This window comes from Crocodylus siamensis, chromosome 1 (assembly GCF_052110815.1).
Source record: "Crocodylus siamensis isolate JL-2025a chromosome 1, ASM5211081v1, whole genome shotgun sequence".
Classification (NCBI taxonomy): domain Eukaryota; kingdom Metazoa; phylum Chordata; order Crocodylia; family Crocodylidae; genus Crocodylus; species Crocodylus siamensis.
Window position 1 is genome coordinate 91,599,563 of NC_143395.1, and position 27,178 is coordinate 91,626,740.

At 45.1% G+C, this 27,178-nt stretch overlaps 1 protein-coding gene across 1 annotated transcript in view; it reads right to left on the reverse strand.

The window, feature by feature from the left end:
- Positions 1-27,178, reverse strand: part of LAMA4 (laminin subunit alpha 4) — a 183,786-nt gene that overhangs the window by 35,821 nt on the left and 120,787 nt on the right. The window contains exons 18-21 of the mRNA XM_090038231.1: positions 13,575-13,714; positions 9,759-9,932; positions 4,035-4,177; positions 2,974-3,136 (exon numbers count right to left, since the gene is read on the reverse strand). Coding sequence (XP_089894357.1) covers positions 2,974-3,136; positions 4,035-4,177; positions 9,759-9,932; positions 13,575-13,714 — 620 coding nt within the window. The remainder of the gene's footprint in view (positions 1-2,973; positions 3,137-4,034; positions 4,178-9,758; positions 9,933-13,574; positions 13,715-27,178) is intronic.

The window sequence follows — 27,178 nt, forward strand, 5'->3', positions numbered from 1 at the left end:
GCCTGAACCCCTGCCTCTCGGAGCATAGGTGCCAGACTCAACATTGTATATCTTGCCTCCATCTACCACTGGGATCCAGAGTACTTTGTCTACCCCTAGGTAGATGCCTAATTATGGGAAGTGCCCATTTTTTCCCTAGTAATCTAGTGGTTCCAGCACTCATTGAGAAAGTAGGTGCCTGGGTGTCTAGGTCTGCCCCATTCAGAAGGGATTCTGACTCACATCTCTAAGGAGAATGCCAAAGCAGAGGGACTAGAGCATTCTGGAGGAGGGAAAAGCACTCTCAGCATCCCTGGCTGAAGCTGGGTCACTGCCCAGAAATAAGAGTCAGTTATGGGCTTAAAACAAGAGGGAGTTTGACTCCATATCCCACTGAGGTGGATAATCTCCTAGTCTGGGGATGGAGGTGAGGGCCTTGGTTCCAGTCTCTGCTGTTTTTAATCCAAGGACTGTCTAAATGAAAAATGCATATATACAATCCAAGGTGGTTAGGCCATTCTTTTGGGAATGAGATGTTGATTTGAGGTAGGCATTGAGGTAGGTCTTCCTCTTGCCAAGTTGACTTTTATGCAAAAAGTGTGGGTTCCCTCCTCAGAGGCATAGCATGGAAAAAAATGTGCCTGGGGTACCATCTCTCACCCTTCCCCTCCACTCCTCCTACCACCTCAATTGCAGCTATGGGAATCAGGGAGCACAGAGAGCTGGGTGGTGTGTATCATGGAGTGCAAGATAGGAATTATAGTTCTCTAGGCTAGCAGTGGAGTTGATTGCTGCTAAGGGGGCCCTTTCATCCCATTATTTTGCCACCAAAGCCCATGCTCAGAAAAAAAATCCTGAATTTGGCAGCAAAAAATGGGGGAGCAGCAAACTGCTTCTCTACAACACTATGATTCCCAAGATGCCTTGTGCTCGATGACACGTGACATTGCCTGCACAGGTGATGTGTGTCATAGATGCAGGTAGTGAGGCAGGCAGCAGGGAGATGAGCAATAGCCCTGGGATGAGGTGCCTCTCCCCCAGCCCCATTCTTCTGGTCCCCTACCCATCAAGTGATACCTGGGGCACATGTCTGGCTCATCTACCTCATGTTACACTACTGCCCCTCTTCCTCCTCAAGTAACAAGGACTGTGGTTTGTGCTGAACTCAGTGTTGTTGCAGGGAATTAGGCATGCCCTGCTCATACTTAATGGATCTGTGCAACATTTAGCCATTTCCCCAGCTCCATTCTAGATTGCAACAGAATTTAGAAGGGTATTAGGTATCTATCTGCTCTGACTCAGGTGCTCCTGAGCATGAACACAAGACTAAGAAGCCTGAATCTGGAAACCTAGGATCTTTTCAAGTGCTAAGGAGGATTTGTGGCTGCTGGACTAGGGTTGATATGGCTTTTCATGGCTTAGGCATCTAAATTCCACCTAAGCCCAATTTAGGCACCTGAATCTGGCTTTTTATAACTAGCAGCACATCTCTCTTGGTCAGTGTATGGGACTTAGCCAAAGGACAATATCTGACTAGAAATATTTTCCATATTTTGTACATGTGGTATTGACATCTCCTTGAGTTTTAAAGGCCATTGTATACTAGAAGAAATTTTTTTAAAAATCAAGCGTTTTAAATCTAGTAGATACTTTGGTACTTGTGAAACCTGCCTGTGCCAGTAGCTAGTATTCAGCAGAGATTATTTCAAACAACTAACAGGATGAAGCTGCTGCTTTCTTTCAACAAGGGTCACTGCAAATTGAATCTAAATTGCTTTGTTAGTGAAAGGAAAATATGAAGGTATCTAAAAACAAAATGAAAGAGCAAAGTTGACAGAGATAATGCAGCACTTCCCAGTATTAAAAATCTTGTCACTGTAGATTAGGCATGACATTAGCAAATGTTTCATCAGCGCATTGTGTATTTTCAACAGCAGTCATTGCCAATAACTTTTCCCTTTCATTGCTTTCAGTTTGCTTTAATAGTCTAATTAACCACCTCCCCCAGAAACAAATAAGAAGGTGTTGAAAACAAGTAGTTGTAAAAGGGAATCAGAATTATTAACTGCAGCATAGCATCCTTCTGTTTTGCTTTTTTTGAAACTGATTCTTATTTGTTTGTTTCCCTTTTATTACTAGTATTCTGGTAAACAGTTTTCAGTCTGAAAGTTATTGAATTAATTACAAAATGTTTAAAAGGGGAACAAAGCCACTTAGTCTCAGGAATAAGACAGTAAACTAAATAAATGAAAATGTGAGGTTGTACATTTCTAAGGGAGAAGAAACCTGGATGCTTATAAAGTCATAGTTACGGATCATTTCTAAAGAGAACATAAGTTTTGATCTGGATGGCTCATTCACTGGATTATTTTCTTTCTTTCCTCCTTTTTCTCTGCAGCTGTGCATTTCTAATTTTTGGTCTGTCTAAACCAACTAAGCCAATATCCTACTTCCATTTATAAATGAACAAAAACAAATATATTAGCAGACCAGTTTTCCAATTCCCAAACTTGCAGCCCTATAGATCTCTTGGTCCAGAGGTCCATGCACTCACAATATTAGTAGTAAATTATATCTCACCTCTGTGAAAGTTAGTGGGAAAAAACATTTTTTAAACATCAGGGACTCATCATTGAAAGAGTCAGGCAGAAACCACACAGCATTCAGCTGGGTTTCCTAACTGTCCATCTATAACAATAACTGTTATTTTTTTTCTAATTATAAGTCAGAAACTTATATCATGGCCCATGTGAATTTGTTCAACTACTTATTAAAAGAAATACTGTATTAGAGAAACACATTGCTCTTGCTTGGGAACTAATGCCTGGGGACCTTAATGCAGAATCACAAGAAACTGGAATCAAAAGGTGGAATCATATGATTCATGAAGGATGTTTTAGTAGCCAAACATTTCTGCTAATAAACAGATCTTTAAGAAGTCCATCAATACAGGCTAGCTTTAAGTCTGAATATATAGGTTACATATAAACCTACCTTAAAATCTGGAGGCACCCCACCAACATAGAACACAGTATTTTCAGGCTGCAAATTCAGGAGAGAATTTGCACCAAGAGCCTCTCCCTTTTTGATGAATTTTTCTTCAGCTGTGCTGCTTGGGCTAGGCACTGTTAGAAACATTTTGCCATGTTTCCCAATCCTGTTGAAGAGTTTTGAACAAAAATAAAGTTTTATATGATGGTTACAAGAAGGAAACAGGAAAAGATGACTTTTAAAAGGTTTTTTAACTGCATTATTTTCTCCACCAGAAAAGTCTCCCCCATCATGATAGGGACCAAAAGAAGAGGAAATGAGACTTTAGCTCAGATTCTCATCTCATGTAGGAGGATGAGGTCCTGCCCTTCCAGAGTTAATGAGAATTTCCCCTTACTACAGAGGGAGCAGGATTAGACCCGTCACCCATACATTAATAGTAAATCGGGAGAAGTTCCAGCACTGGAAGAATTTGGTTCAATCTTTCTTGACTTCTTGGGTTAAATACTTGAATTGGATCAGATATAAGGGGATGGAGAGATGGAAAGCAGTTGTTAGTTTTTTCACTGTGGAAGAGACACCTAATTTTTAGTCTTTTCCTTTCCAGCTCATCAAATATTAATTTCCAGTTCCCCTTTTTTCAAAATACTTTCCAAAGTCATATATTTCCTGAAGTAACTTTCTTTGTTTCCTTCACTTGATTAAAAAACTCTATTCTGCCTTCACTGTGTTTAGGGTATCAAGTATAAGGGAGTTTTATCATTTTTCCAACAGAGGTGCCTATATGGGAATGAAAATAATAGAAACACACTGAATTCAAGGCATTACTGTTTTTCAAGAGATGTCCACTCCTACTGATGATGAACTGTTTTGATTGAATTAAGGACATGATTGATGGAGCTGGTTGCTTCACAGCTGTGCTAAAACAACTCCACTAACTATAATCCCCACAATCCTACAATTTAATGGCAAATGCATAACAGTTACTATTGAGTTTATCTTGTAGAATATTCAAACCAGACTGATCTCATAAGAAGCATGCCACCTTTCAATAAACATTTTACCTCTCAATTTTGATGATGCTGAAGTAAGAAGGCCAAGTGCTGACTGGCTTGGAATCCAGTGGTATTTCCACATCTCTATCTCCCAGATTATAAATATATACTAGGTTGTCATTCTTAATTGCAAGTCCCATGTAATTTTTTGCCTAGAACACCAATAAATCAGGAAGTCAGGACAAATCATTGAATGAAAGTTAATGTAAAAAGCTATTAGATGATAGACGTTTAAATACACAATGAAATAGTTATGTACAATTAATAAAGCTATTCCACTACTTATGCTCTTTCTGTAGAAGGTACTGGACACATTTACATGTGGTGATTAAAGGTGCATTAGCCATATTTAAGGCATGGATCTACACGTGTACACTCTTAATACTCTTAAGCTAATCACGCCTAAATTTAATACCTGCATAAAGCAAGTATCAAATGGTGTGATTAGTTAGGGCACCTTAACCCATGTGTAGCCATAAGGTGCATTAATGCTATGTGACTGAGTGGGCAGGAGCTGAGCCTGTGGGTCCCTGTGCTGCCGCTGGGCACTGCCAAGAAGAAGATGCGGTGGGTGCTATTCTGCAGGGGAAGCGGGCAGTGCAGTGCGGGCACTGCTTTTGCTAGTGACTTCTCTGTGACTCTTCCCTTGGGGCAGGTTTGCTGTCCAGGCAAGGCAGCCCTGTAGGGGCAGGATGCCTTGCTGCCCGCCTGGGATTCAGGTTTCTTTAGAAGCCCGCGCTTGGGCTCCTGTCCAGGACAGCAGGTGGGATGGGACTGTATCTGTCCCAGTGCCCAGCATGGCTTTCCCTGCTCCATCTACCTCCATCCTGGGCATGTGTCTGGCCTCTGGGCCAGACACTGCGGGTGAGAGAGGCGGTGTCAACTCCTGGGGGTTTGTATGGCTCAGCCTGGGCAGGCTGGGTGCAATGCAGGCAGGGGCTCAGCTCTCTCCTTTGCCCACCTGATCCAAAGCCGAGCCTCCACTTGCGTTGCATGGAGCTTGCCGGGGCTGAACCATGCAGAGCCCCCAGGAGCTGATGTCACCTCTCCCACCCACAGTGTCTAGCACAGAGGCCAGGCACTTGCCCAGAATGGAGATGGGTGGAGCAGTGAAAGCCATGCTGGGTGCTGGGGGCAGATGCAGTCCCAGCCTGCCTGCTGTGCCAGGTGGGAGTGCCAGCATGGTCTTCTAAGGGTGCCTGAATCCTGTGCAGGCAGCAAGGCTGCAGGGCTGTATTGTCTGGCCTGCAAATCCACTCTAAGGGAAGGAGGAGATGCTAGGAAAGTGGAGGAGCCTCCCCATGCTGCACAGCCCCCTTCCCATGCAGAACAGCATCCACTGCATCCAGATAGTGGAGCTTCAGACTGTGGTGCAGAGGCTGCGTTCCATCAGGGGTGGCAAACAGAAGATTGACTCCTACTGCCAGGCCCTTCACCCCAGGACAGAAGAGTGACCTAGGTCCCCTGCCAGGACCAGGAAGGCCAAGAGGCACTCCCATACTCTCCAGCCACGGGGCTGGACAAAAGTTGTCTCCAGCCCTAAGGCTCACTGTACCAGGGTCACCACCTCCCTGGATTCTTGCAGCACCAGTAGAACCTGAAGAGCTGCCAGCTACTGCAAGTGATAAAGAAACATGACCATGTATCATCCCTAAGTTGAAACACAGAGTGGTCATTGTGGGTGATTCCCTTCTGAGGGGAGCAGAGGGAGTGATCTGTCGCCTTGACCTCTTAGCCTAGGGGGTCTGCTGTCTCCTGGGAGCCCATATCTGGGATGTAGCTGAGAGGATCCCAAAACTCATCCAGACTTCCAACCACTACCCTATGCTCCTTATCCATGTGGACAGAAATGATGTGGCTCAGAGCAATCCCAACCAGGTCCTGAGTGGCTATAAGTCTCTGGGAGCAGGGCTCAGGGGGTTGGGAGCGCAGGTGTTTTTTTCCTCGATCCTTCCAGTTACAGGTCACGGGCAGAGGAGGGAGAGACAAATCAAGGCAGTAAACAGAAGAGTAAGGTGCTGGTGCCACTGAGAAGGCTTCAGCTTCTACAACCACAGTCTGCTCTTCAGAGAGAGAGGCAGGGGTCTGTTGGGAAGAGATGGCTTCCACCTCACTCCACTGGGGAAGAAGCTCTTCTCAGCCAGAATGGTTGACTTCTTCAACCGGGCTTTAAACTAAGCTTGCCAGGGATGGGTGGACAGCCACCAGAGCAAGCTCACCAAGCATCAACTGCAAAACTAGCACATTAGGATGCTCAAGGGAACCCACTCCTGTCCCAGCCCATGAACAGAGCTTCTCCATGAGTACAAAGAAGCCTAGGGCTTCCAATGGCACACTTACAGCCTGTACACTAATGCTAGGAGTTTGGTGAACAAACAGGATAAACTGATCCTTCTGCTAAACAGAAATGACTATGATCTCATAGGGATCATGGAGACCTGGTGGGACTCCTCCTATGACTGGACTACCCTGTATTGGAGAGATCATGCTGAAAAAAGGGGTGGAGGTGTAGCTCTCTATGTGAAGGAGAGCTACATGTCCCTACAAGCTGAGATTGGCTCCCAAGAAGGATGACTGGAGACCCTTTGGGTTAGAATACAAGGGGAATGTAGTGAAGGGAATACAATGGTAGGAGTCTACTACAGACCTCCAAACTGGGAACAAGTGCTTGACCAAGAATTTGCCAGGGAACTGGCCAAGGCTGCATGCTTTTGGTGCATGGTTGTCATGGAAGACTTCAACTATTTGGGCATCTCTGATCAGTCACAAAGCTTCATTACATGCGTGGATGAGCTCTAAGGGAAGTTGGGTGACAGTGACCACAAGTTGATCACTTTCACTATCTATCGCAAACCAGGCAGGTCAGCCAGCAATGCAGTAGTCCTTGACTTTAGGAAAGCTGATTTTCATAAGCTCTGGAGGATTGTTCTTGAGATCCTGATTTCACAGGGAGGGGAGTTCACGATGAGTGGTTGCTCCTTAAGGAAGTGATCCTAGAAGCACAAGGGGAGTCCATCCCCACCTGGTGATAAAAGGGCTCATCAGCCTTCTTGGCTCAACAGAGAACTCATGGACCTTTTACGTCTAAAAAGAGAGGCGTATAATGGATGAAGGACAGGAAACACCTCTAAGGAGGAGTATACTGCACTGGTCCACACCTGCAGGGAGCAAACTAGAAAAGCCAAGGCTGCAACTGAACTTCATGTGGCTACATGAATCAAGGACAATAAAACGTCCTTCTTCAGATATGTGGGGAGTTGAAAGAAAAACAAGGGCAATGTTGGATCCCTGTTAAACCAACTGGGGCAGCTGACTACCAACACCCAGGAAAAAACCCATCTGCTTAATGATCACTTTGCATTGGTTTTTCACCAGCTCAAAGGGACCACCCTACCTCACATGATGCTGGATGACTGGGTTGAAGATGAATATATGCCCACCATTGGTGTGGATCTTGTGAGGTAGCATCTTGAGAAGCTGGACACCCATAAATCCACTGGTTCGGATAGGTTACACCCAAGAGTGCTAAAAGAACTGGCAGACATCATAGTGCAGCCACTGGTGAGGGTATTCAAGAACTTGTGGCGCTTGGGCGAAGTACCTGAAGATTGGAAGAGGGCCAATGTGGTGCTGATCTTCAAGAAAGACAGGAAAGAAGACCCGGGAAACTACAGGGCAATCAGTTTGACCTCAATCCCTGGGAAGATTTTGGAAAAAATTATCAATGAAACCATTCTTGACAGGCAAGCAGAAGGCAACATTCTGAGGGATAGCCAGCATGGGTTTGTTGCGGGTATGTCTTGCCTGACCAATCTCATTTCCTTCTATGACCAGGTGACCTATCACCTGGACAATAGGGAAGAGGTTGCTGTCATATATTTGGCAGAGAGTGATAGTTAATGGAACGGAATCAGCATGGCACTCAGTGACCAGTGGTGTCCACCAAAGCTCCGTTCTTGGACTTGTACTCTTTAGTGTCTTCATAAATGATCTGGACAGTGGTGTCAAAAATGGACTGGCCAAGTTCACTGACAATACTAAACTTTGGGGAAGAGTCTCTACATTCAAGGATAGGCTGGTGATCCAGGCTAACCTCAATAGGCTTGCAAGGTTTTCCATATTGAAAACCTGATGGCATTCAATATGGAGAAATGCAAGGTGCTCCACCTCGGGGGGAAAAATTCTTATAGACTCAGCAATGCTACACTTGCTAGCACCACAACCGAAAGAGACTTGGGGGTCATTATTGACCACAAGATGAATGTGAACCACCAATGCAATACCACAGGTGGCAAAGTGAACAAAACTCTGGCTTGCATTTACTGATGCATCTTGAGCAAGACACAGGATGTTATCCTCCCACTGTACTCAGCCTTGGTGAGGCCACAGCTGGAGTACTTCATCCAATTCTGGGCTCCACAATTTAGGAAGGATGTGGAGAGTCCGGAGGAGAGCCACACACATGATCAGAGGGCAAGAGAATAGGCCTTATGAAGAGAGGCTTCAAGCTATGGGACTCTTTAACCTGGAGAACTGCAGGATCAGGGGTGACTTGGTGGCAGCCTACAAGTACATAAGGGGTATGCATCAGGATCTGGGGGAACACCTGTTCACCAGAGCACCCCAAGGGATGACAAAGTCCAGTGGTCACAAACTTCTGCAAGACCATTTCAGGCTGGACATAAGGAACAACTTCTTTACTGTCCAAGCCCCCAAAGTCTGGAACAAACTTCACCCAGAGGTGGTGCAAGCACCTACTCTGGACACTTTCAAGAAACATTTGAATGTTTATCTTACTGGGATCCTTTGACCCTAGCTGATTTCCTGCCCCTTGGACAGGGGGTTGGACCCGATGATCTTATAAGGTCCCCTCCAGCCCTAATGTCCATGAAATCTATGAAATTAAACTTTTCTAGGACACTTTCTGCCAAAAAAAGAATGTGGATTTCAGGGAGAAGGTGGTCTTCTACTGTTTACTAGTCAATGTCACGAAAGGGAATGCATGCTTGTTCCAGGGCAAAAGTATGATGCAGCATAATTAAACCTTCTCTTTACCAAATTGTTCTTAATTTATATATATGGGGCACATGGAAATTATCTTAAGAAGAGATTAAAAATCAAAGCCATCCTAACTAGCAGCATGCCCAGGATTGCATAGGCTTTGGGAGAGATGTGCTCATTTTGTTCCTACTTGACAGAACTTAAAACACAATTCTCACACTGCTTTCTGATAATGAGAACATAAGCCCTCTAGGTATTCCAGAGCAGAGAATTCAGAGAGTACTTAGCAGCAGCAGGTGCCACAGGCAAAGAAACATTCTTATCTCTATGACCTGTGAAACCTGAGACTTGAAATCCACACTGTCAGAAGTCAATGCTGATTAAAATGGACCCAAAAGAGCTTGACAGAGCACAATAATTGCTTCAGAGCAGCTCAATACCAGCTGAATGTGGATGGCAAGGATAGTTTACAGCTATGTTTCTCCATATTACTCTCTGCAGGCAGCATAATTTGCTATTTGCAGAAGATTAAAGGGAGTGACAAATTATAAAGACAAGTGCCTTGGAATCATTAGCACTTGCATGCCACTACTACGACTTTACCATCATGGGTAAAGCATCATCATGGAAATCCTTTATGGTAGAAGTTGGAGACATGTTGCTAAGAAAACAACTCACATATTTCCACTGCTATCTTTTTTCAGAAAATAATTAATTAGATTATTATCTTACATTTTTGTTTCCAAGATACAGGACAAATCTGTCTGGATTCACTGCCAGTTGTGGGTGGTTTTGCTGAAGTTTCATGTACAAGCTCATGGACGTAAAAGCCTTGAGTTCTTCTATGTTGGTCTTTGGATTGACTTCCACAGCTGACTGGCCTTCAAACTTCATAGACACTTGTACCTACAGTTGTAAATGTTTTGTGTTAGGTGTATTGTTTCTGTTTGGGGATATTGCTCAATCATAGGTGAATCTAGGATTTTGAAAAGAGGAGTGTGGCAGAGGCAGCTGGCACTCCAGAGGCTGTGACAACCCCCCTGGGTCCCTCCCTTGTCCCCTGCCCCATCTTGACTTGACCCATGGCTACTGCCAGCTGGAGCTACTCTGTCCAGAGCTGAATGGTGCTCAGGCTGGAATTGAAAGTCCCTACATCCCTTACTGGCCTGAGACCTCCAACTCCCTCCTGCCCCAGCTGCCTTCTCTTCCCCTCCTGACAGGCCAGCTATCATCTCAGCCACACAGCTGCTTCCCAGCCTGGCCATGGTTCAAGTGGGATGGGGAGGGTCAGCAAAAGGCAGGGTGGGGGAGAGCATCAAATGCAAAGTGTGCTGCCCTCTCTCCACTCTCCCTTGTGCATCTGCCCATTGGGCTCAGACAGGGACTGCTAGGTAGAGAGCAGTGGAGCCACAGGATTGTTCTGGCTTGGCCTCAGCCTGGGCCTAGGCCTTGTACACAGTCTCATGCTCCAGACATAGACCTCCCCCTTCAGAGAGCGGAGTCTGGAGAGTGAGCAGGTACAGGAAGGGACATTCACCCACCACTGCTGCTATCCCCAGCCAAGTCCAGCACTGAACAGCAGCTCCCTACAGTCCCTGGCTGGAGTAGCCCTAGGTCTTGCCCTGGCCCTGAGTCAGTCAAGCACTGTGATAGCAGTGGATCCCTCCTTCCTGCTACTGCTCTCTGTCTGCCACTCCTCCCCCTCAGTTTCCACCATTGACCTGGGGAAAGGGGCTCAGTCTGGGGCTCAGTGGAGGGTAAGCCTCTTCCTTACTCCCTGTAGGGCAGCCACAGAATTACAGCAGCAGCTTGGGGCATGTGGCAGCTAGTGGACCCCTTTTCCAGCAACTCATACCTGCAGCTCTCACATCTCCCTTTGTGTTGGGGTGCAGAAAGTCTGCCACCGCTGCTCTTCCCTCCCCAACCACACCCTATGCAGCCACTCCCTGCAGATCCTGGCTGAAGCAGGGCAGGAGCAGCCTGGAGGCTCTGCTCACCTTGGGTCAACTGGGGACAGCAGCAGTGGTGAGTTGGTCCCTACCTCCTGCTCTTGCTCCCTGCCTGCACTACCCAATGTCCTCGAACAGTCTGGGGCTGCCAGCCATGCCTCACCCCTCAGTCTCCTCTGTGGTCCAAACTGAGTTCCTTCCCAGGTTGTTGGACAGCCAGAAGTTCAGGGCTCCACACATCTGAAGCTACCAGCACATCCACCATGTCTCCTGGATACCTCAGTGAGCTACACAGTAGAAAGCAGGTGTGACTGGATCACCACCCCACTACCTAAAACCCGTTCCTCTGTTCAAGAGAAATTTGCCAACAGTGAATTTGTCAGCAGCTTCCCTTACTAATAGTGACAAAAGTGGAATGTCTAAATCAACCCAAATCAGTGTACCACATGGAAAAATTAAGAGAAAATACTGAAAGACACTTTTTTTTACCCCTTTCATTTGCATTTCAGTTGCATTTAAGTACATGCTTAACTTTAGCTTAGCTTTTATAGGACTTGCTCAGTTGAATCAGTACTAGTGCATAATAAACAGCCTGCGTATCTTTAAAACTCCTTCCTAATACTTTGTTTTGAAAATAGCATTCCTTTCTCCCCTCACATTCTTGGATGTAAATCAGGAGAAAATCTATTGCAGTCTGTGCACTCCACTACACTCTATACCACAATAAGACTAGTATGAGTGCAATTTTCTATGGGTAATCATACCTAGATGCCTATAATTCAGGATTCCTTTAAACATATTCTAAGCAGTGCTTTTAGATTTTAAGCACTATGCACTTGAAAGCTAAAATAAATTTTATAGAGCAGTTAAATATTGTATAGGTGCTGACTGAGTTTTGCATTTTTGAACTAATGGGTATAGACAAAATACAATAACACCTATATATCTGTTTCTATACTGGATTCTTAGAAATCCTCCAAATGCAGCTAGACATATCATTTTACTTCTCAAAATCAAAATTGTTCAATGGTATTTACTAGCAAAAATGTTTACAATTTTACTGTTACTAGTGATTGATATCACCATAGGAATGAGATTTCCCCATATTAAATGTATGTAAGATGAAGTCTTTCTCATGTAAAAAAAAAATCTACTGCAAACTTGCAATGTTTGGCTTAAAAATGTCATGATTGCTGTTGCTTGTAATTAGTATTGGCAGCCGAGTAATGAAAAGCAGTAGATACCATTAGTTTCAGCTTTAAATGATTCTGCTACCCTGACCGCCATTAACATGGTGACAATTGCCTAATTGACATTACCACCTTATTTGTGGCATTCTACTATGAATGCAATGGTAATGCTAATTTCTTGCAAATAGTCACTGTTAAGATTGTAATGTTTACTGCTGTCCAGTGCTCATTCAGGCTGCTTGCAGATATTAAATCCCCTTACCTCCTCATGCTTTACAGGAAGAATCAGCATGAGAGCCTTATCTTTACAGACATCAGGTGAACCAGGTTGAAATAACGTGCTGCCTCTTTTGGGTATGTGTGGGGCTTGGCATGAGAATGCACTGAGTTTAAAGTACAGGCATACCTCGTTTTATTGCACTTCACTTTATTGTGCTTTGCAGATATTGCGTTTTTTACAAATTGAAGGTTTGTGGCAACCCTGTGTCGAGCAAGTCTATCGGCACCATTTTTCCAACAGCATTTGCTCACTTTGCATTTTTTAGCAATAAAGTATTTTTTAATTAAGGTATGTACATTGTTTTTTTAGACATAATGCTATTGCACACTTAATAGACTACAGTATAGCGTAAACATAACTTTTATATGCACTGGGAAGCCAAAAAATTCATGTGACTCGCTTTATTGCAATATTCGCTTTATTGCAGTGGTCTGGAACCGAACCCACAATATCTCCGAGGTATGCCTGTAAAGCACTGGTTTTTGTTTTTATGTCCCTAAGTTACTAGGAAAAGATAACATATCAGAAATGTTCAGGGCTGCAATGTGGCCTAAGGAAATGGAAGCCTTAGTAAGATGCAGTTAACCATATAAGTGATTTTCAACTTTTTTTCATTTGTGGGCCCCTAAAAATTTTGAATGGAGGTGTGGATCCCTTTGAATTGTAAGGATGAGTATTCATATACTTTTGATTCATCATAGTCATCATTTGCAAACACCTTAGACCTCTTAGACCAGTGGTTTTCAACCTTTGTTGTACCAGAACCCATTTGTAAACAACAATAGCCAGTCTTGACCTAGTGCCCTCGCTCCCAACCCATTGCCCCCACCCCCAGGCCTGAGCACCCCAGTGTGTGGGGCAGGGGTGTGTAGGGCATGGGGGCCCCAAGCAGCTCTGGGCAGGCTGGAACTCTTCCAGCCTGCAAGGGAAAAGCCAAGGTTTTTCATGTTTTTCTCCTTCAAAGGAGAATCTATTTTTCAAGTTGATCTATTTTTAAAGTTTGTTTGCAACCCTTTCACACATTCTTGTGACCCACTTCTGGGTTGTGACCCACAGCTTGAAAAATGCTGCCTTAGACCACAATATGAAAACCAATGATCTAAGTAAATACTCAATCAAAGAGTTTTACCTTGCTTGCTACGCTCCTAGTTTGAGCAATTAGTTCTCTGATCCGCTGAATGCTGGAAGAAATATTATTTGCTGGTGACTTTTGCTCTACCCTCCGCACTTTATCCAGGAGCTGAGGGAAGACTTCTATCAGATTCTTCACTACAAACAGAAAGGAAACACCATGTAATACTGGAGCTGACCACCGGAACTCTGTTCTCCCTCCCTCCTGCTCAGTAGTATTTCTTTGCTTCATCTGCCAGTTGCTTCTTGCCTTTAAAGGGCATGATCCTGCAAACTGCTTCATATGGGTGGTCTTCTGCATCCGTTCAGAACTCTACTGACTTCAAAGAGACTGCTTGTATGTGCAGGGACCCACCGCACTGAGCAGCTTGCTGCTGAGGTGTCACAGGGCATCTCTGTGCCCTGGGTGGCAGTGGCTAGCAGGCTATTAGTGGGGGCACAACTGACAGGCTACTGTGCAGTTCCCCCATCTGGTGGTCTTCTAGGGCTTTTGCCCCCACTGATGTGCAAGATCAGTGCCTACTATTGCACAATTTTTTCAGAAGGGACTGCTTTTGCACAACAGAGCTCTGATCTCTGGTGGTGTCTCTAGGTGTTAGTGAGGTATGAACAACAAGAGCAAAAATAACCTTTCACTTCTGTAACATCTTTCTTCTGGGTCTCCAAGGACTTTAAAATGTTAATGAATGTAACCTCACAGTACACCCATGGGGTAGCTATCCCCCATTGTACACATAGAGAAACTCAAGTTCCTGGAAAACTGTTAATGCAACCGGTGGGTGGGTCATCTACCAACCTGATCTTCTGTGATTCAATTTTAAGGGTGAGACAATGGTGTGTTACAAAAATAGATGTGTTCATGGTTTTTCAGGGACTTGACATAGTGTAGAACAGAATCACTGTTAGGTTCTTAAATCTACTTAGATATCCAATAGGTGGAATAGAAACTGGCAGCTAGTGCCTACAAGATTCCTAGAGTCCACCTAAGTCCACGTAAGCAATTCACAAAAATTCTGCCTAATTGTGAGGACAAGAATCCAGTCTCTTTGAGGGGACTCCCTTAAGCACTAGGCTACAGTGTCATGTTCCCTTTTGCTTGTTTCTGTCCTGCCCCTGTAACTCTTACGCTTGTGAATGCATAGTGGTATGGCATCAACACAAGGGGTCCCCAGTCTTGCATCTTGTCTAGGGTCAGGGTGAGAGATGTAGGTTTGGAGGAACTAAATCCAGGTTTCTCACTTTAGAGGGCTGTCTAACTAGTGAGCCATTTTGCAGAAGTCTGTCACCATCACCACAGTTTTTTAATTAAATTGATCATGGGTGCTGAACTTAGTGTGTATTAGATGTAATCTAAGCATACTTGCCGGTTCAGGACTGTGAGGAAAGGTAGATGCATTACCACCTCATTTATGAACCTGAAGTAGCTTTAGGTGGCATTTAGACACCTAAACACTGAGCCAAGATGACAGCAATTCTGAGTTAGTACAGCAGCTGAACAAAGTCATTTTTAGCTAAAGGCACCTACAGCACTGCCTCTTAGGTACCTAAGCACCTAGGCAGGAGTTTTGTGCTCACCTTTTGGAGCAGGTGAGAAAAGAGTAGCTCTTAAGAGGGTTCCCTCATTGGGACATTTGCATTCCAAGAGATGGAAAGCCTTATGCTAGCAGATAGGCAGACAGAAACATTATGGAGAAAGAACAAATAAGAAAAACTAATTATAATCCAGTTTAATTACATTGGATTCCAATGTGACAGAAACATAGCACAGCATTTCTCATCTTTAATTAAATGGATATTCAATGGGTTAGATACAATTAAATGGGCTCTTAACCACAAGTTGCATGCAAGTAAGACAGCACAATTAATATTGATGTTGCATTCTTTAAAAACAATAGTTCAATATAACTGATAAGAAGGAATTTGTGGCCTCTGTAATTTTACTTTGTGGATTGTGTATGGCACCCATCTGCTTTTTTCTTCAGTTTGGCTTCTTTCCTTATTTCTGTATTATTAACAGTACTAATTTGTCAGAAGACAGACTCACAGGGTTCTGAGTTCACAAGGAAGGGAAGCAAAGCTATCTTTCTATTTGCCAAGTGCTTTGTTGGCTAGGGGTTAAAACCACTGCCAGCCTAACTCAGAGCAACTCTGAAAACTGCAATACCTATTATGGTCCCATACAACCTGTGCTGCTGGCTGAAGTTAGGTTGGAGTGCTATGCCTATGCCCAAGCTGTGGCCCCTAAAGGGGTCTGCCCATTTTTGGCACATTCTCTATACCAGCATTCTTGAGTTTTACACCATCCAAGATTCCCCTGAGGGCAGATAAATCCTCACCTGTTGTTGTTTTACAAATTACAATATAACAATTAGCTTAAAAATGCTTTAGAACTTCCTGCAACTTGAATATCATGCATCTGCAATTGAGAACAGTCTCATGGCAAAGGGATCTATATTCTTCATTTTTAGATCAGGAACCCAAACATTACTACCAAAGTTCAGCTCCTTATTTCAACAAGATGAGGTGGAACTGGACCTGAGCTGATATCTTGAAAAATAAGACATAACCCATTGAGATTTGAAATATTAAATCTGAAAAATGGATATATAATGAAAACACCAAATTGACTTTTCTCATAGTGCTACTATTGGTAGTATTATGATAAACTTCCCATAAGTCTCTTCCTTTTATCCTACAAAAATATTGAGTTTTAGTCCTTGAGAGGTTGAGGGAACTAGGAAAAAAAGATTAAAAGATTCCTCTTAATGATGTCATTTGAGCTTGTTTATCTAGTAATAAAAAACATAAATCTATCAGTGATTAAAAGCGATAACAGCAATATTGATGCACCTCTCTCTCTTAAAACTATTCTCATCCTTTTTGTTTTGAAGCCTATCTATTCCTTAAAACATATGCAATGTAGGTAAAACCTGAGTGTTTCAGCAACATAAGGCAAATACTACAAAACCAGCATCCTGGATTGCAGATCTTCAGCATGCAATATGATCTAAGCTAACATAAGAGCTGGGCTGTTATTTACATGTTTTTATATAAATTGTACGTGCCCTTTTGTAACCTAAAACAGACCTGGTAGAATTAGTTTATGTCTGCTTACTTTTACAAAGACTTTGTTAAAAAAAAGTCTTTCAATATGAGTGAGTTTGAACACATCAGTCACGCCATAAGTGTCTGGTGACAAATTGGAAATGGAAGGTCAAATTTAGAGTGGGTACTATATACTCTGCTAAGCCAATACAGTAAATCACAGCAGGGGCCAGAAGGGGCAGGTCTCTAACAAGAAGCCCCGTAGATGTCCATAATATGTTGATAACAATAGCTTACCGATCACACCAGGAATGACAATTTTTTATGTCATCCTTGAATTCAGTCTGGAGTCCTGAAACATGAGGACTCAGTTTAGCTTTCCATCAGAAGATCAGCCAGCAATAATATCTTCCTTTTGGGCACTGTATACTCTGGAAGGCAGCGTGTATTGGCTGTAAATGAGGTTATCTATCCACAGGAAAGAATGGCTTAGTGTAGCACGTGGAAAAAAACCTTGAGTAACCCCTGACTCCAAGAAGGTCTGAGAGAGGAAAAGAAAGAAATCTGGATATTTAATATTATTACCTCTCTGGTGATAGAATATTTTTTGTGTCCTACTTCTTGGGAGAATGGTATTAATAGGCTTCCTGTCCCTAAGGGTAGGAGTGGACTCCTACTCTATTGGACTCTTCTTGCCTACTAAGCTCTGTCAATAATATCTGCTTTGGCTTGCCCCAGTCTACTAGGGGAGATTCTTGTGGGGCAGTGTTGGAGGTTGCGATGAAACTTGAGAAGAGATATTACTACTTTTTGTAAATATGCTCATGGGGTGTATATCAAGGAGGGAGAAAAACTATTTAAATTAAAGAACAAAATCAAATATATAAAAGTTGGTCATGTATAGATATAAACAGGGAAATTAGAATAAGGTTTCTAATGGAGGAATGACATTTTGGAATGGTCTTCCATGAAAAGGAATGGAGGCAGAACTCCTGAACTGCTTCATATAGGCGGAGGTTTGGTTGGGGTGTGCTAGTGTTCCTGTCAGCATTCAGAAACTGCCCAGATACTCAGCCAGTGAAACTTGCTCATGTACTTAGGGTCAAATTGACAACAGGTTTGGGGTTAGGAAGGATTTTTTTTCCATCATGAGATTGGAAAGGATTATGGAGATTTTCGCCTCCCCCTGTAGCATAAGGCATGGTCCTATTCCTATGACCATTGGATCATATATCAAACCAAAGAAATTCTATGACAGTACAGGGAATTAGCACCATATTTTTAGCTATGACAGTGCTCCCAGTTATAGATGTACAAAAGTGAGAATTGCTTCATTATTTTCTTGCAGGGAGGGCTTCCCTTTCACAGGATATCTGTTCTCCATCTTATAGTTTCATAGTTTCATATGAAACTATAAGATGGGGAACAGATGTCTCCTATCTCCTTTAATTCCTTCCATTGAGGGCTCCCCTCTGCCCTTTCCTTTGTCTTTCTATTCAGCTGATCCCTTCCTAAAAGTCCCTTATCTCTCTTATCCCCCAAGTCATGAAACTATGTAAGACTGAGGAAGAGAGAAATGCCTGAACAGGGCCTGCTAGAGGTTCAGCTGGCCACTGTAGGAGTGAATTTAGTCGGGCTTCTGGCCTCCCTGACTAGAAAAACAGACAAAGACTAGAAGTGCTGATACTGCTTATTTCAGTTATATGTTTTGAGATAAAAAAAAAAATCCTGCATGTCTTATTACTCTGTGCACAGAGGTCCAATTAAGTAAACTTGTTTTAGTTTCTTCAAGGTCGTACTTTTTTTCTCTTTATCTGTCTTAAGTATAAAAATGCTTGAAAAGTTAGAGAGGGGAAGGATTCCTTTGAAACAAAGAAATGGGTGATTCCCCGTGCTGTATGAAATCCTCCCTGTGATCACAGTATAGCCCTAAATAAAGAAAAGCTGGCTCTGTCAGTTTTGATTCAACCACAACGCAAAGTTTGATTTCTTCCACAATTTGGTGCCGTGACTCGGATAGAGACACCCGGAATGATCAGTTGGGACACAGACATCTCTTCACTGAAGCCCTGGTGCCAAACCAAGGTAAGAGACCTTTTGAAATCCCTACTGGGGCTTTTCAGTGAGAGGCTGTCTCTGTATCTTCCTGATTCACTGCTTGAGGCTCCCCCTATCCGAATTTTTCTCTGCCAAAACTGTCAGACCCACTGTGTAAGTAGTAACTGTGAGTAGAAAGAGTTAAGGTTAAAGAGTCTGTTGCTCTTGTCAATGAAAGTATTTCCCCATGTGAATTGAGTTAAGTTCTGTAAAGAACTATGAGGTCTCTCTGAGGCCAGGAGTGGAAAACTTGTGCAGCTGCCCCAAAGACAACAGATTTGTTCTGTGTGCTCTTCAAAAGCAAGGGTGCAAAGTGGAAACTCTTAGAGTGTGAGTGTTTTCCACGATAAGCGTTGACCAAGGCTGAGACTAAAGAAATGCTCTTGAACCTCGTGCCTCAACGCAGACATTCCCCTGTATGAATTGAGAGTATGAATTGAGAAATATGAGCCACTGACCAGGTCTGAGACTAAGGTTGGGTTCAGCCACCCCAGGCTGTCTGGAAGGGCAGTTTTGAATGCAGGGGCGCCCAACTGGAACCTCGTGACCCGGTGGACAGGTTTACCCTTTCCCCACCCTCATAAATGAACTGTGTCTAACCGTGAGTAACTGCATTGTGTGCCATTATTGCTGTGGACATTAGCCACAGCATCTCTGTGCCACTAGCAAATCTCACAACCTGACCGGACACCGTGAATAAGCCATTCCTGTATGAAACACCTGTGTGAATTGAGTTTAAAGATATGGGGAGCAGAGAGTCTAAAGACATACCGGTCTGCCAAAAGGGACTCCAGCATTGTACATGTACACACACTATGGCCATAAAAGTTGTAAGTTTCTAGACAAATGGAATTGGTATACCAGAGATGATTTTAGCTGGCAGTTTCCCCTGGAGGGAACATTTGATTTAAGTAAAATTGTTCATCTCTGCAGAGACCTTGAGTTAAGAGGTAGTAATATACCACAGACTCAGTGGGACACATTTTTTGATTGGTATGAAGAAGCTTTCAAAAGATGTCAAGAATCTCAAGTTCAGAGTCTTAAGGATTCCCAAGAGAAACTGAAATCTCAGATAAAGGAATTAAAACAGAAAAGTGCATCAAAAGGGCCACCCCCCACATCAAGAGTACCATCAGCACCAAAACAACTTTATCCACAAATAACTGAGAATGATCTGCAGAAGATTTAATTGATTTTCTTAATGTGCCACCCCCATATCAGTTCCAGGCACAATCTGAACCTGAAGAAGTCCAAAGTAAAAAATAGGCTCTTCCAGCAGGATTAACTCACCTCACCAGGAAACTGTCACTCAACAACTATCACCTGCCCCCAGGGCATGCCCACATCCACCGGAGGCATGGCATCTGTCTCCTGAAATCTCAACCCCCTCCTCTTGTTTAAGGTCTGGTACCCAGTATGGTCCAGCCTCTTCTTTAAAATATAAAAAGTCTCAGTTCATGCCTTTAGGCCAACTTCCAGGGCAAAGTCCAAATAGGGAAACTACAATCACAGTCTCTGTCCCCTGGACCCCAGGAGATCTCCTAAACCTTTTCCCAAAATCAGAGAGGAACCCCAAAAATTTAGAGATGAATTAGACACTGTAATCCATTGTTATAATCCAACATGGGCGGATTTGAACCAATTAATGAGAAGTGTTCTTCCCTCTGAGGTTCGCAACCGCCTCATCGCACAGGCTACTTGGCCTACTCAAGACTCCGGAATAGAAGATCACTTAGCAGATGCCTGAAGATGCCTCCTTGAGGCTGTGCTTAAAATTTGCCCCGGGAAAACTGACTGGGCCAAAACACATAACTGTAAACAAAATAAAGGAGAATCCCCAGCAGACTACATGAAGCGCTTGAAACTAGTATTTGAAAGACATTCTGGTATTGAAAATGCAGCTGAAACTGTCCCAGAAGCAGTTGCTTCTGCTTTTGTCCACAGACTTCTTTCAAAGTCCAGGAACAGTTGTGCACAATTGCTGTAGGTTGCAGACTAAGCCACTTGCAGAACTAGTCACCATTGCAAATCATTGTACAACCTGCCAGGAAAAGAAAAAGGAATCCACAGAAACTAAGCTAATGTCATTACAATTATAGACTTTACGCAGGGGCAGAAGCCGAGGTTTCCATCAAGGACAGTTCAGAGGCAGGGGACATGGTCGTGGGATGGGACGAGGAGGATTTCAGTCATTATTGTGGCCAACCAGGACACTGGAAGGCTCAATGTCCTCACCGGCCCGGCCAGCCGGGGTGACGTTTAACCCGCCACCACCTCCTCTCACTCATCGGTGACCTAGTGATTGATGGGAAGTTGGGTGACAGCGACCACGAGCTGATCACCTTCACCATCCGCTGTAAAGCTGGCAAGTCAGTCAGCAACACAGAAGTCCTTGACTTCAGAAAAGCTGACTTTGACAAGCTCAAGAGGCTAGTCGGTCAGGCCCTCAGGGACCATGACCCCAGGGAGATGGGAGTTCAAGAAGAGTGGTTGCTTCTCAAGGAAGCGATCCTCAGTGCACAAGCTAAATCTATTCCAACACAGAGGAAAGGCAGCAAGAAGGCACAGCAGCCCCCCTGGCTCTCCAGAGACCTAGTGGACCTACTGTGGCTAAAAAGGAAAGCCTACAAAGGATGGAGGATGGGATTCACCTCCAAGGAGGATTACTCCACGCTGGTCCGGTCCTGCAGGGACCAAACCAGGAAAGCCAAGGCGGCAACTGAACTCCAACTAGCTTCAGGCATCAAGGACAACAAAAAGTCCTTTTTCAGATATGTGGGGAGCCAGAGGAAAAGCAAGGGCAATGTTGGACCCCTGCTAAACCAGATGGGGCAACTGACAACTGACGCCCAGGAAAAAGCCAACCTATTAAATAGGTACTTTGCGTCAGTCTTTCATCAGTCACACGGGATGCCCATGCCTGCTATGGGACAGGGAAATCTGGGTGAGGGGAATCCCCTACCCTCCATCAATGCTGACCTCGTGAAGGAACACCTTGAGAAGCTGGATACCTTCAAGTCAGCTGGCCCTGACAACCTGCACCCCAGGGTACTCAAGGAGCTGGCGAGCGTCATAGCCCAGCCCCTGGCACGGATCTTTGAAAACTCCTGGCACTCTGATGTAGTGCCAGAAGACTGGAAGAAGGCCAATGTGGTGCCAATCTTCAAGAAAGGGAGGAGAGTGGATCCGGCTAACTACAGGCCCATTAGCCTGACTTCTATCCTGGGGAAGATCTTAGAAAAGTTTATTAAGGAGGCCATCCTTGAGGGACTGGCCCAGGCTAACATTCTAAGGGACAGCCAGCACGGGTTTGTTGCGGGTAGGTCTTGTTTGACCAATCTCATTTCCTTCTATGACCAGGTGACCTATCACCTGGACAAGGGAGAAGAGATTGATGTCATATATCTTGACTTTAAAAAAGCTTTTGATCTGGTATCCCATGATCACCTCTTGGCCAAACTGGCCAGTTGTGGCCTTGGCTCCACCACGATCCGGTGGCTGGGAAATTGGCTTCGTGGTCGGACCCAGAGGGTTGTGATTGTTGATGGCATCATGGTGCCCTGTGACCAGTGGGGTCCCTCAAGGCTCTGTCCTAGGACCCATACTGTTCAACATCTTCATTAACGATGTGGACATTGGAGTCAGGAGTGGACTGGCCAAGTTCGCCGATGACACCAAACTTTGGGGCAAAGCATCCATGCCAGAAGATAGGCGGGTGATCCAGGCTGACCTGGACAAGCTCAGCAAATGGGCAGACGAGAACCTCATGGTGTTTAACACCGAAAAATGCAAGGTTCTCCACCTTGGGAGGAAAAACCTGCAGCACCCTTATAGGCTTGGCAGTGCTACGTTGGTTAGCACTACAGAAGAAAAAGACTTGGGGGTCATCATTGACCACAAGATGAACATGAGCCTGCAATGCGATGCTGCGGCTAGTAAAGCGACCAAAATGCTGGCGTGCATCCATAGATGCTTCTCGAGCAAATCCCGGGACGTCATTCTCCCCTTGTACTCGGCCTTGGTGAGGCCGCAGCTGGAGTACTGCGTCCAGTTTTGGTCTCCACAATTCAAAAAGGATGTGGAGAAGCTTGAGAGAGTCCAGAGGAGAGCCACGCGCATGATCAGAGGTCAGGAAAACAGATCTTACGATGGCAGGCTGAGAGCCATGGGACTCTTTAGCCTGGAAAAGTGTAGGCTCAGGGGTGATCTGATGGCCACCTATAAGTTTATCAGGGGTGACCACCAGGATCTGGGGGAACGTCTGTTCACCAGAGCCCCCCAAGGGATGACGAGGTCGAACGGTCACAAACTCCTGCAAGACCGTTTCAGGCTGGACATAAGGAAGAATTTCTTTACTGTCCGAGCCCCCAAGGTCTGGAACAGTCTGCCAGCGGAGGTGGTTCAAGCACCTACATTGAACACCTTCAAGAGTAAATTGGATGCTTATCTTGCTGGGATCCTATGACCCCAGCTGACTTCCTGCCCTTTGGGCAGGGGGCTGGACTCGATGATCTCCCGAGGTCCCTTCCAGCCCTAATGTCTATGAAATCTATGAAATTCTCTTGGTCCTGTTTCTGATCAACATGCCTTTCTCCTTAGTCCTTGTTCTCCTGTTAATTTATTAGGAAGAGATTTGCTTTGTAAACTTGGCTGTACTATCTGTCGCTCTTCTAATGGTGTTTATTTAGATGTCCTCTGTGATAATGAGATAGCAGTACTTGCCATTTTAGCTAGTTCACCTCTTGAGCCTGAGTTCCCTGGTCTTTCTGTGTTGCAAGAAGAAATCATAAAAGCTGTCCCTCTATTTCTCTGGTCCCAGCATGCTAATGAAGTAGAACAAATCCATACTGACCAGCCTGTAAAAATTAGATTAAACCCAGCTAAACCTTTACCCAAAGTTGCTCAATATCCTTTATGTCCAGAAGCTGAAGAAGGGATACGCCCTGTTATAACTGCCCTTTTAAAGCAAGGTATTGTCCTAAGAGCCCATGTAATACGCCTATTCTTCCTGTAAAAAAAAAAAAACTGGAAAGACTATCTATCGCTTTGTACAAGACCTTCGTGTGGTAAATTCTGCAGTGTTACCTACTTTTCCTGTTGTACCAAATCCAGCTACTATCTTGGCCTGTATACCTCCTAATGATTGTTATTTTACTGTTGTTGACTTGTGTTCTGCATTTTTCTCTATTTCTATACACCCTGATAGCCAGTTTCTCTTTGCATTTACTGATCAAGGACTTCAGTATACCTGGACGCGATTTCCCCAGGGCTATACTGAATCCCCTTCTCTTTTTTCTCAAATTCTTAAGAAAGATTTAGATGACATAATATTTAAAGAAAATTCAGTGCTTGTGCAATATTTTGATGATTTGCTCTTGGCATCTACCTCCCTTGAAGCCTGTAAAACTGATTCTTTAACTCTCCTCACCTCTCTTGCCCTAAAAGGCCACAAAGCATTGTCGCTGGGCACTTGTGTGCCCTGCTCCTAATAAAGGTTAAGAACTTAAGGGGGAAGGAGTGTAGCGGAGCACTAGGGTGCTCGCTACTAGTGATGGCGATGCGGGCTTAGCTGCCAATCAATAGGGCAGCACAGCCGGGGGTTGCCTAAGCAACTGAATGGGTCAGCTGACCACCAGGGGGCAGGGCCTAGCCTATATATACACACAAGGCTGAGGCCTGAGGTAGTTCCCCTCTGGCAGCCCATGAAGCAGGAGCTCTGCTGTCGCAGAGCAGACCCGAGCTGACCAGAGTTAAGCAGAGCAGCCAGAGCGCTCCAGTGTCCATATAATGATGAGAGGGGGTGAAGAGAACCCTGGCAGAGAGGTGAGGGAGCGCCTAGGTGGTGCACAGTTTAAGTTATAGCCGGGCGGCTTCTTTTGGGTTAGCCGGTTGGCTCAGGGCTTTATGTTGCTAGTTTGTTATCATTACACTGGAGGACTGGGTGAGGTTGTAGGGGAAGGAGGAGGCCTCATTAGGAGCTCCCCAGTAAGGTGGGGGTGCTCCCAGCGCGGTAAAGAGTGCTGTGTTTCGGGGTGGCCTGACCCCAACCCCAGTGGGGGTGGCTATTGGGATAATTAGCATGGTAGAGAGCGCTGTGTTTTGGGGTGTCCTGACCCCAAGCCCAGTGGGGGTGGCTAGCGGGATAATTTCAGGGGAGCTACCCAAGAGTGTGGGGGTTCCTGGTGACCCCGGCCCTGCGGGCCGGTATTTTACAAGGCCCCAGAGAGGGCGAGTAGCGCGAGAAGTGCGGGACAGGCCCCAGAGGGGGCACGAGACCACAAGGCGGGGGAACTTACAGTGGGAGGTGGGTGACGAAAGCCCAGCAGGGTAGCATCCCATGGGGAAGCGCGCTGACCGTGGAGAAGCCCAGTCGGGGCAAAAATGCGGGGAGCAGGGAGACAAACCCAAGGGGGGTGGGGAACGGTGACCGTGGTAAGACAGACCCTAGTGGGGAACTACCTATCTGGGAGAAGCCCCAGCAGGGGCAAACTCATTGAGAAGCCCCAGCAGGGGCAAACTCATTGAGAAGCCCCAGCAGGGCGAGTGTATAGGCAAGCTCAGAGGGGCGAGCTTAGCGAGGAACTTAAAGGAGCAAGCATAGTGAGCCGGCCTGGGTGGGCTAGCGAATACAAGGGAACCGGTAAGAGGGCGCGAGTTGCGTGACAAGCTCGCGAGCGCCAGTAAGGGCACTGGTTGCGTGAGAAGCCCAGGGGCGTTAGCCAGGACGCCGGTTGAGTGACAAGGCCAGAGCGCCTGCGGGAGACGCCAGTTGCGTGGCAAGCCCAAGAGCGCCAGTCAGGGCGCAGCGAGTAAACTGACCAGTCAACGTCTGGTACATCTGCGAGGCTTGGGGCGTGCTAAAGGGGAGGTTGGAGGCATACGTAGCCCATAAGGCTGGGGCGCACCGGGTCACCCCTCATAGGATAGGGGCCAGGACATACAGAGCACCGTGTCATAGGGAACAGTAAGGCAGCCTCCCTTAAAAGATATATAACACCAAAACGTGGCGGGCGAGACTGAGGGTGCCAAACAGTTAACTTGGCATGGTAGGGGGCGCTAGGGAGATCACGGGCGCTCCTAGGGCCTGCTCCGTGACAAGCATCTAAAGAAAAGCTACAGCTTTGTCTTCCTCGTGTCCACTATTTAGGTCATGATATTTCTGCTGGAGAACAACTGCTTTCCTCTTCCAGAATAGAAGCTATTCTTAAAATCCCTAGACCAACTACTGTGTCCCAAATGCATACCTTCCTTGGCATGGCTGGCTACTGCCATCAGTGGATACTTGGCTATGCCTCCATAGTCAAGCCGTTGCAAAATCTGACTCTTGTTAATAGCCCTGAGCCTTTACCCTGGACTTCAGAGATTGAAGCCGCTTTTGCCTCTATTAAACAAGCTCTGTCACAAGCTCCTGCCTTAGGCCTTCCCGATTATACTAAACCTTTTATTCTTTTTTGTCATGAAAAGGACGGATTTGCACTTGCAGTACTTACTCAGACACATGGAGACAAGCACCATCCCATTGCTTATTATAGCTCTGCTCTTGACCCAGTTGCAGCCGGATTTCCCCCATGTCTCCGTGCTGTAGCTGCAGCCGCCGTCACTGTTGAACTTTCCTCCACCCTTGTATTAGGTTCTCCCTTTACTGTTGCTGTCCCACATGCTGTAGCAGCCCTTTTACTAAAAACAAAAACCCAACACCTTTCAAATGCTAAATTAACTAAGTATGAAATTTTGCTTCTCTCTGCTGGAAATGTCACCCTAACTAGGTGCCCCATTTTAAACCCTGCTTCCCTGTTATCTACCCCTTCAGATGGTGAATCCCATGATTGCATTTTTGTTACTGCTCACCTATCAATGCCCCACACTGATCTAAAGGACAGATCAGTATTCAATGTTGTTAGATTGTGTCAAAGAAACTCAAAAGGTTCCCTTGTTGCAAGATATGCAGTATGTTCCCAATATGATGTTATAGAAAGCCATCACTTACCTAATGTGTATTCAGCTCGAGTTGCTGAGCTTGTGGTCCTCACTAGGGCTTGCACCCTCGCCTCTGGTGCCTCTGTTAATATTTATACTGATTCTCACTATGCTTTTGGTATTGTACACGATTATGGTCAACTTTAGAAACAAAGAGGTTTCCTCACTTCAAGAGGTACCAAGATTAGTAATTGTCCATACATAAATGCCTTGTTGAATGCTTTACAATTACCTTCTGCTGTTGCTATTATTAAATGCCAAGCTCACTGGAAACCTTATGATGATGTTACATGTGGGAATGCTCTGGCAGATTCCAGTGCCAAAGCTGCAGCTATTTCCACTCCTCAGGCTATGCCTGTGTTTTTGTCTATTCCAACTGACCAGTCTTCATTGGCAAGTCTTCACGACGTTGCCCTCCTCCAAGATCAGGCTCCAGAACCAGAGAAACATACATAGAGACTGGCTGGGTGTTTGTTACACCCT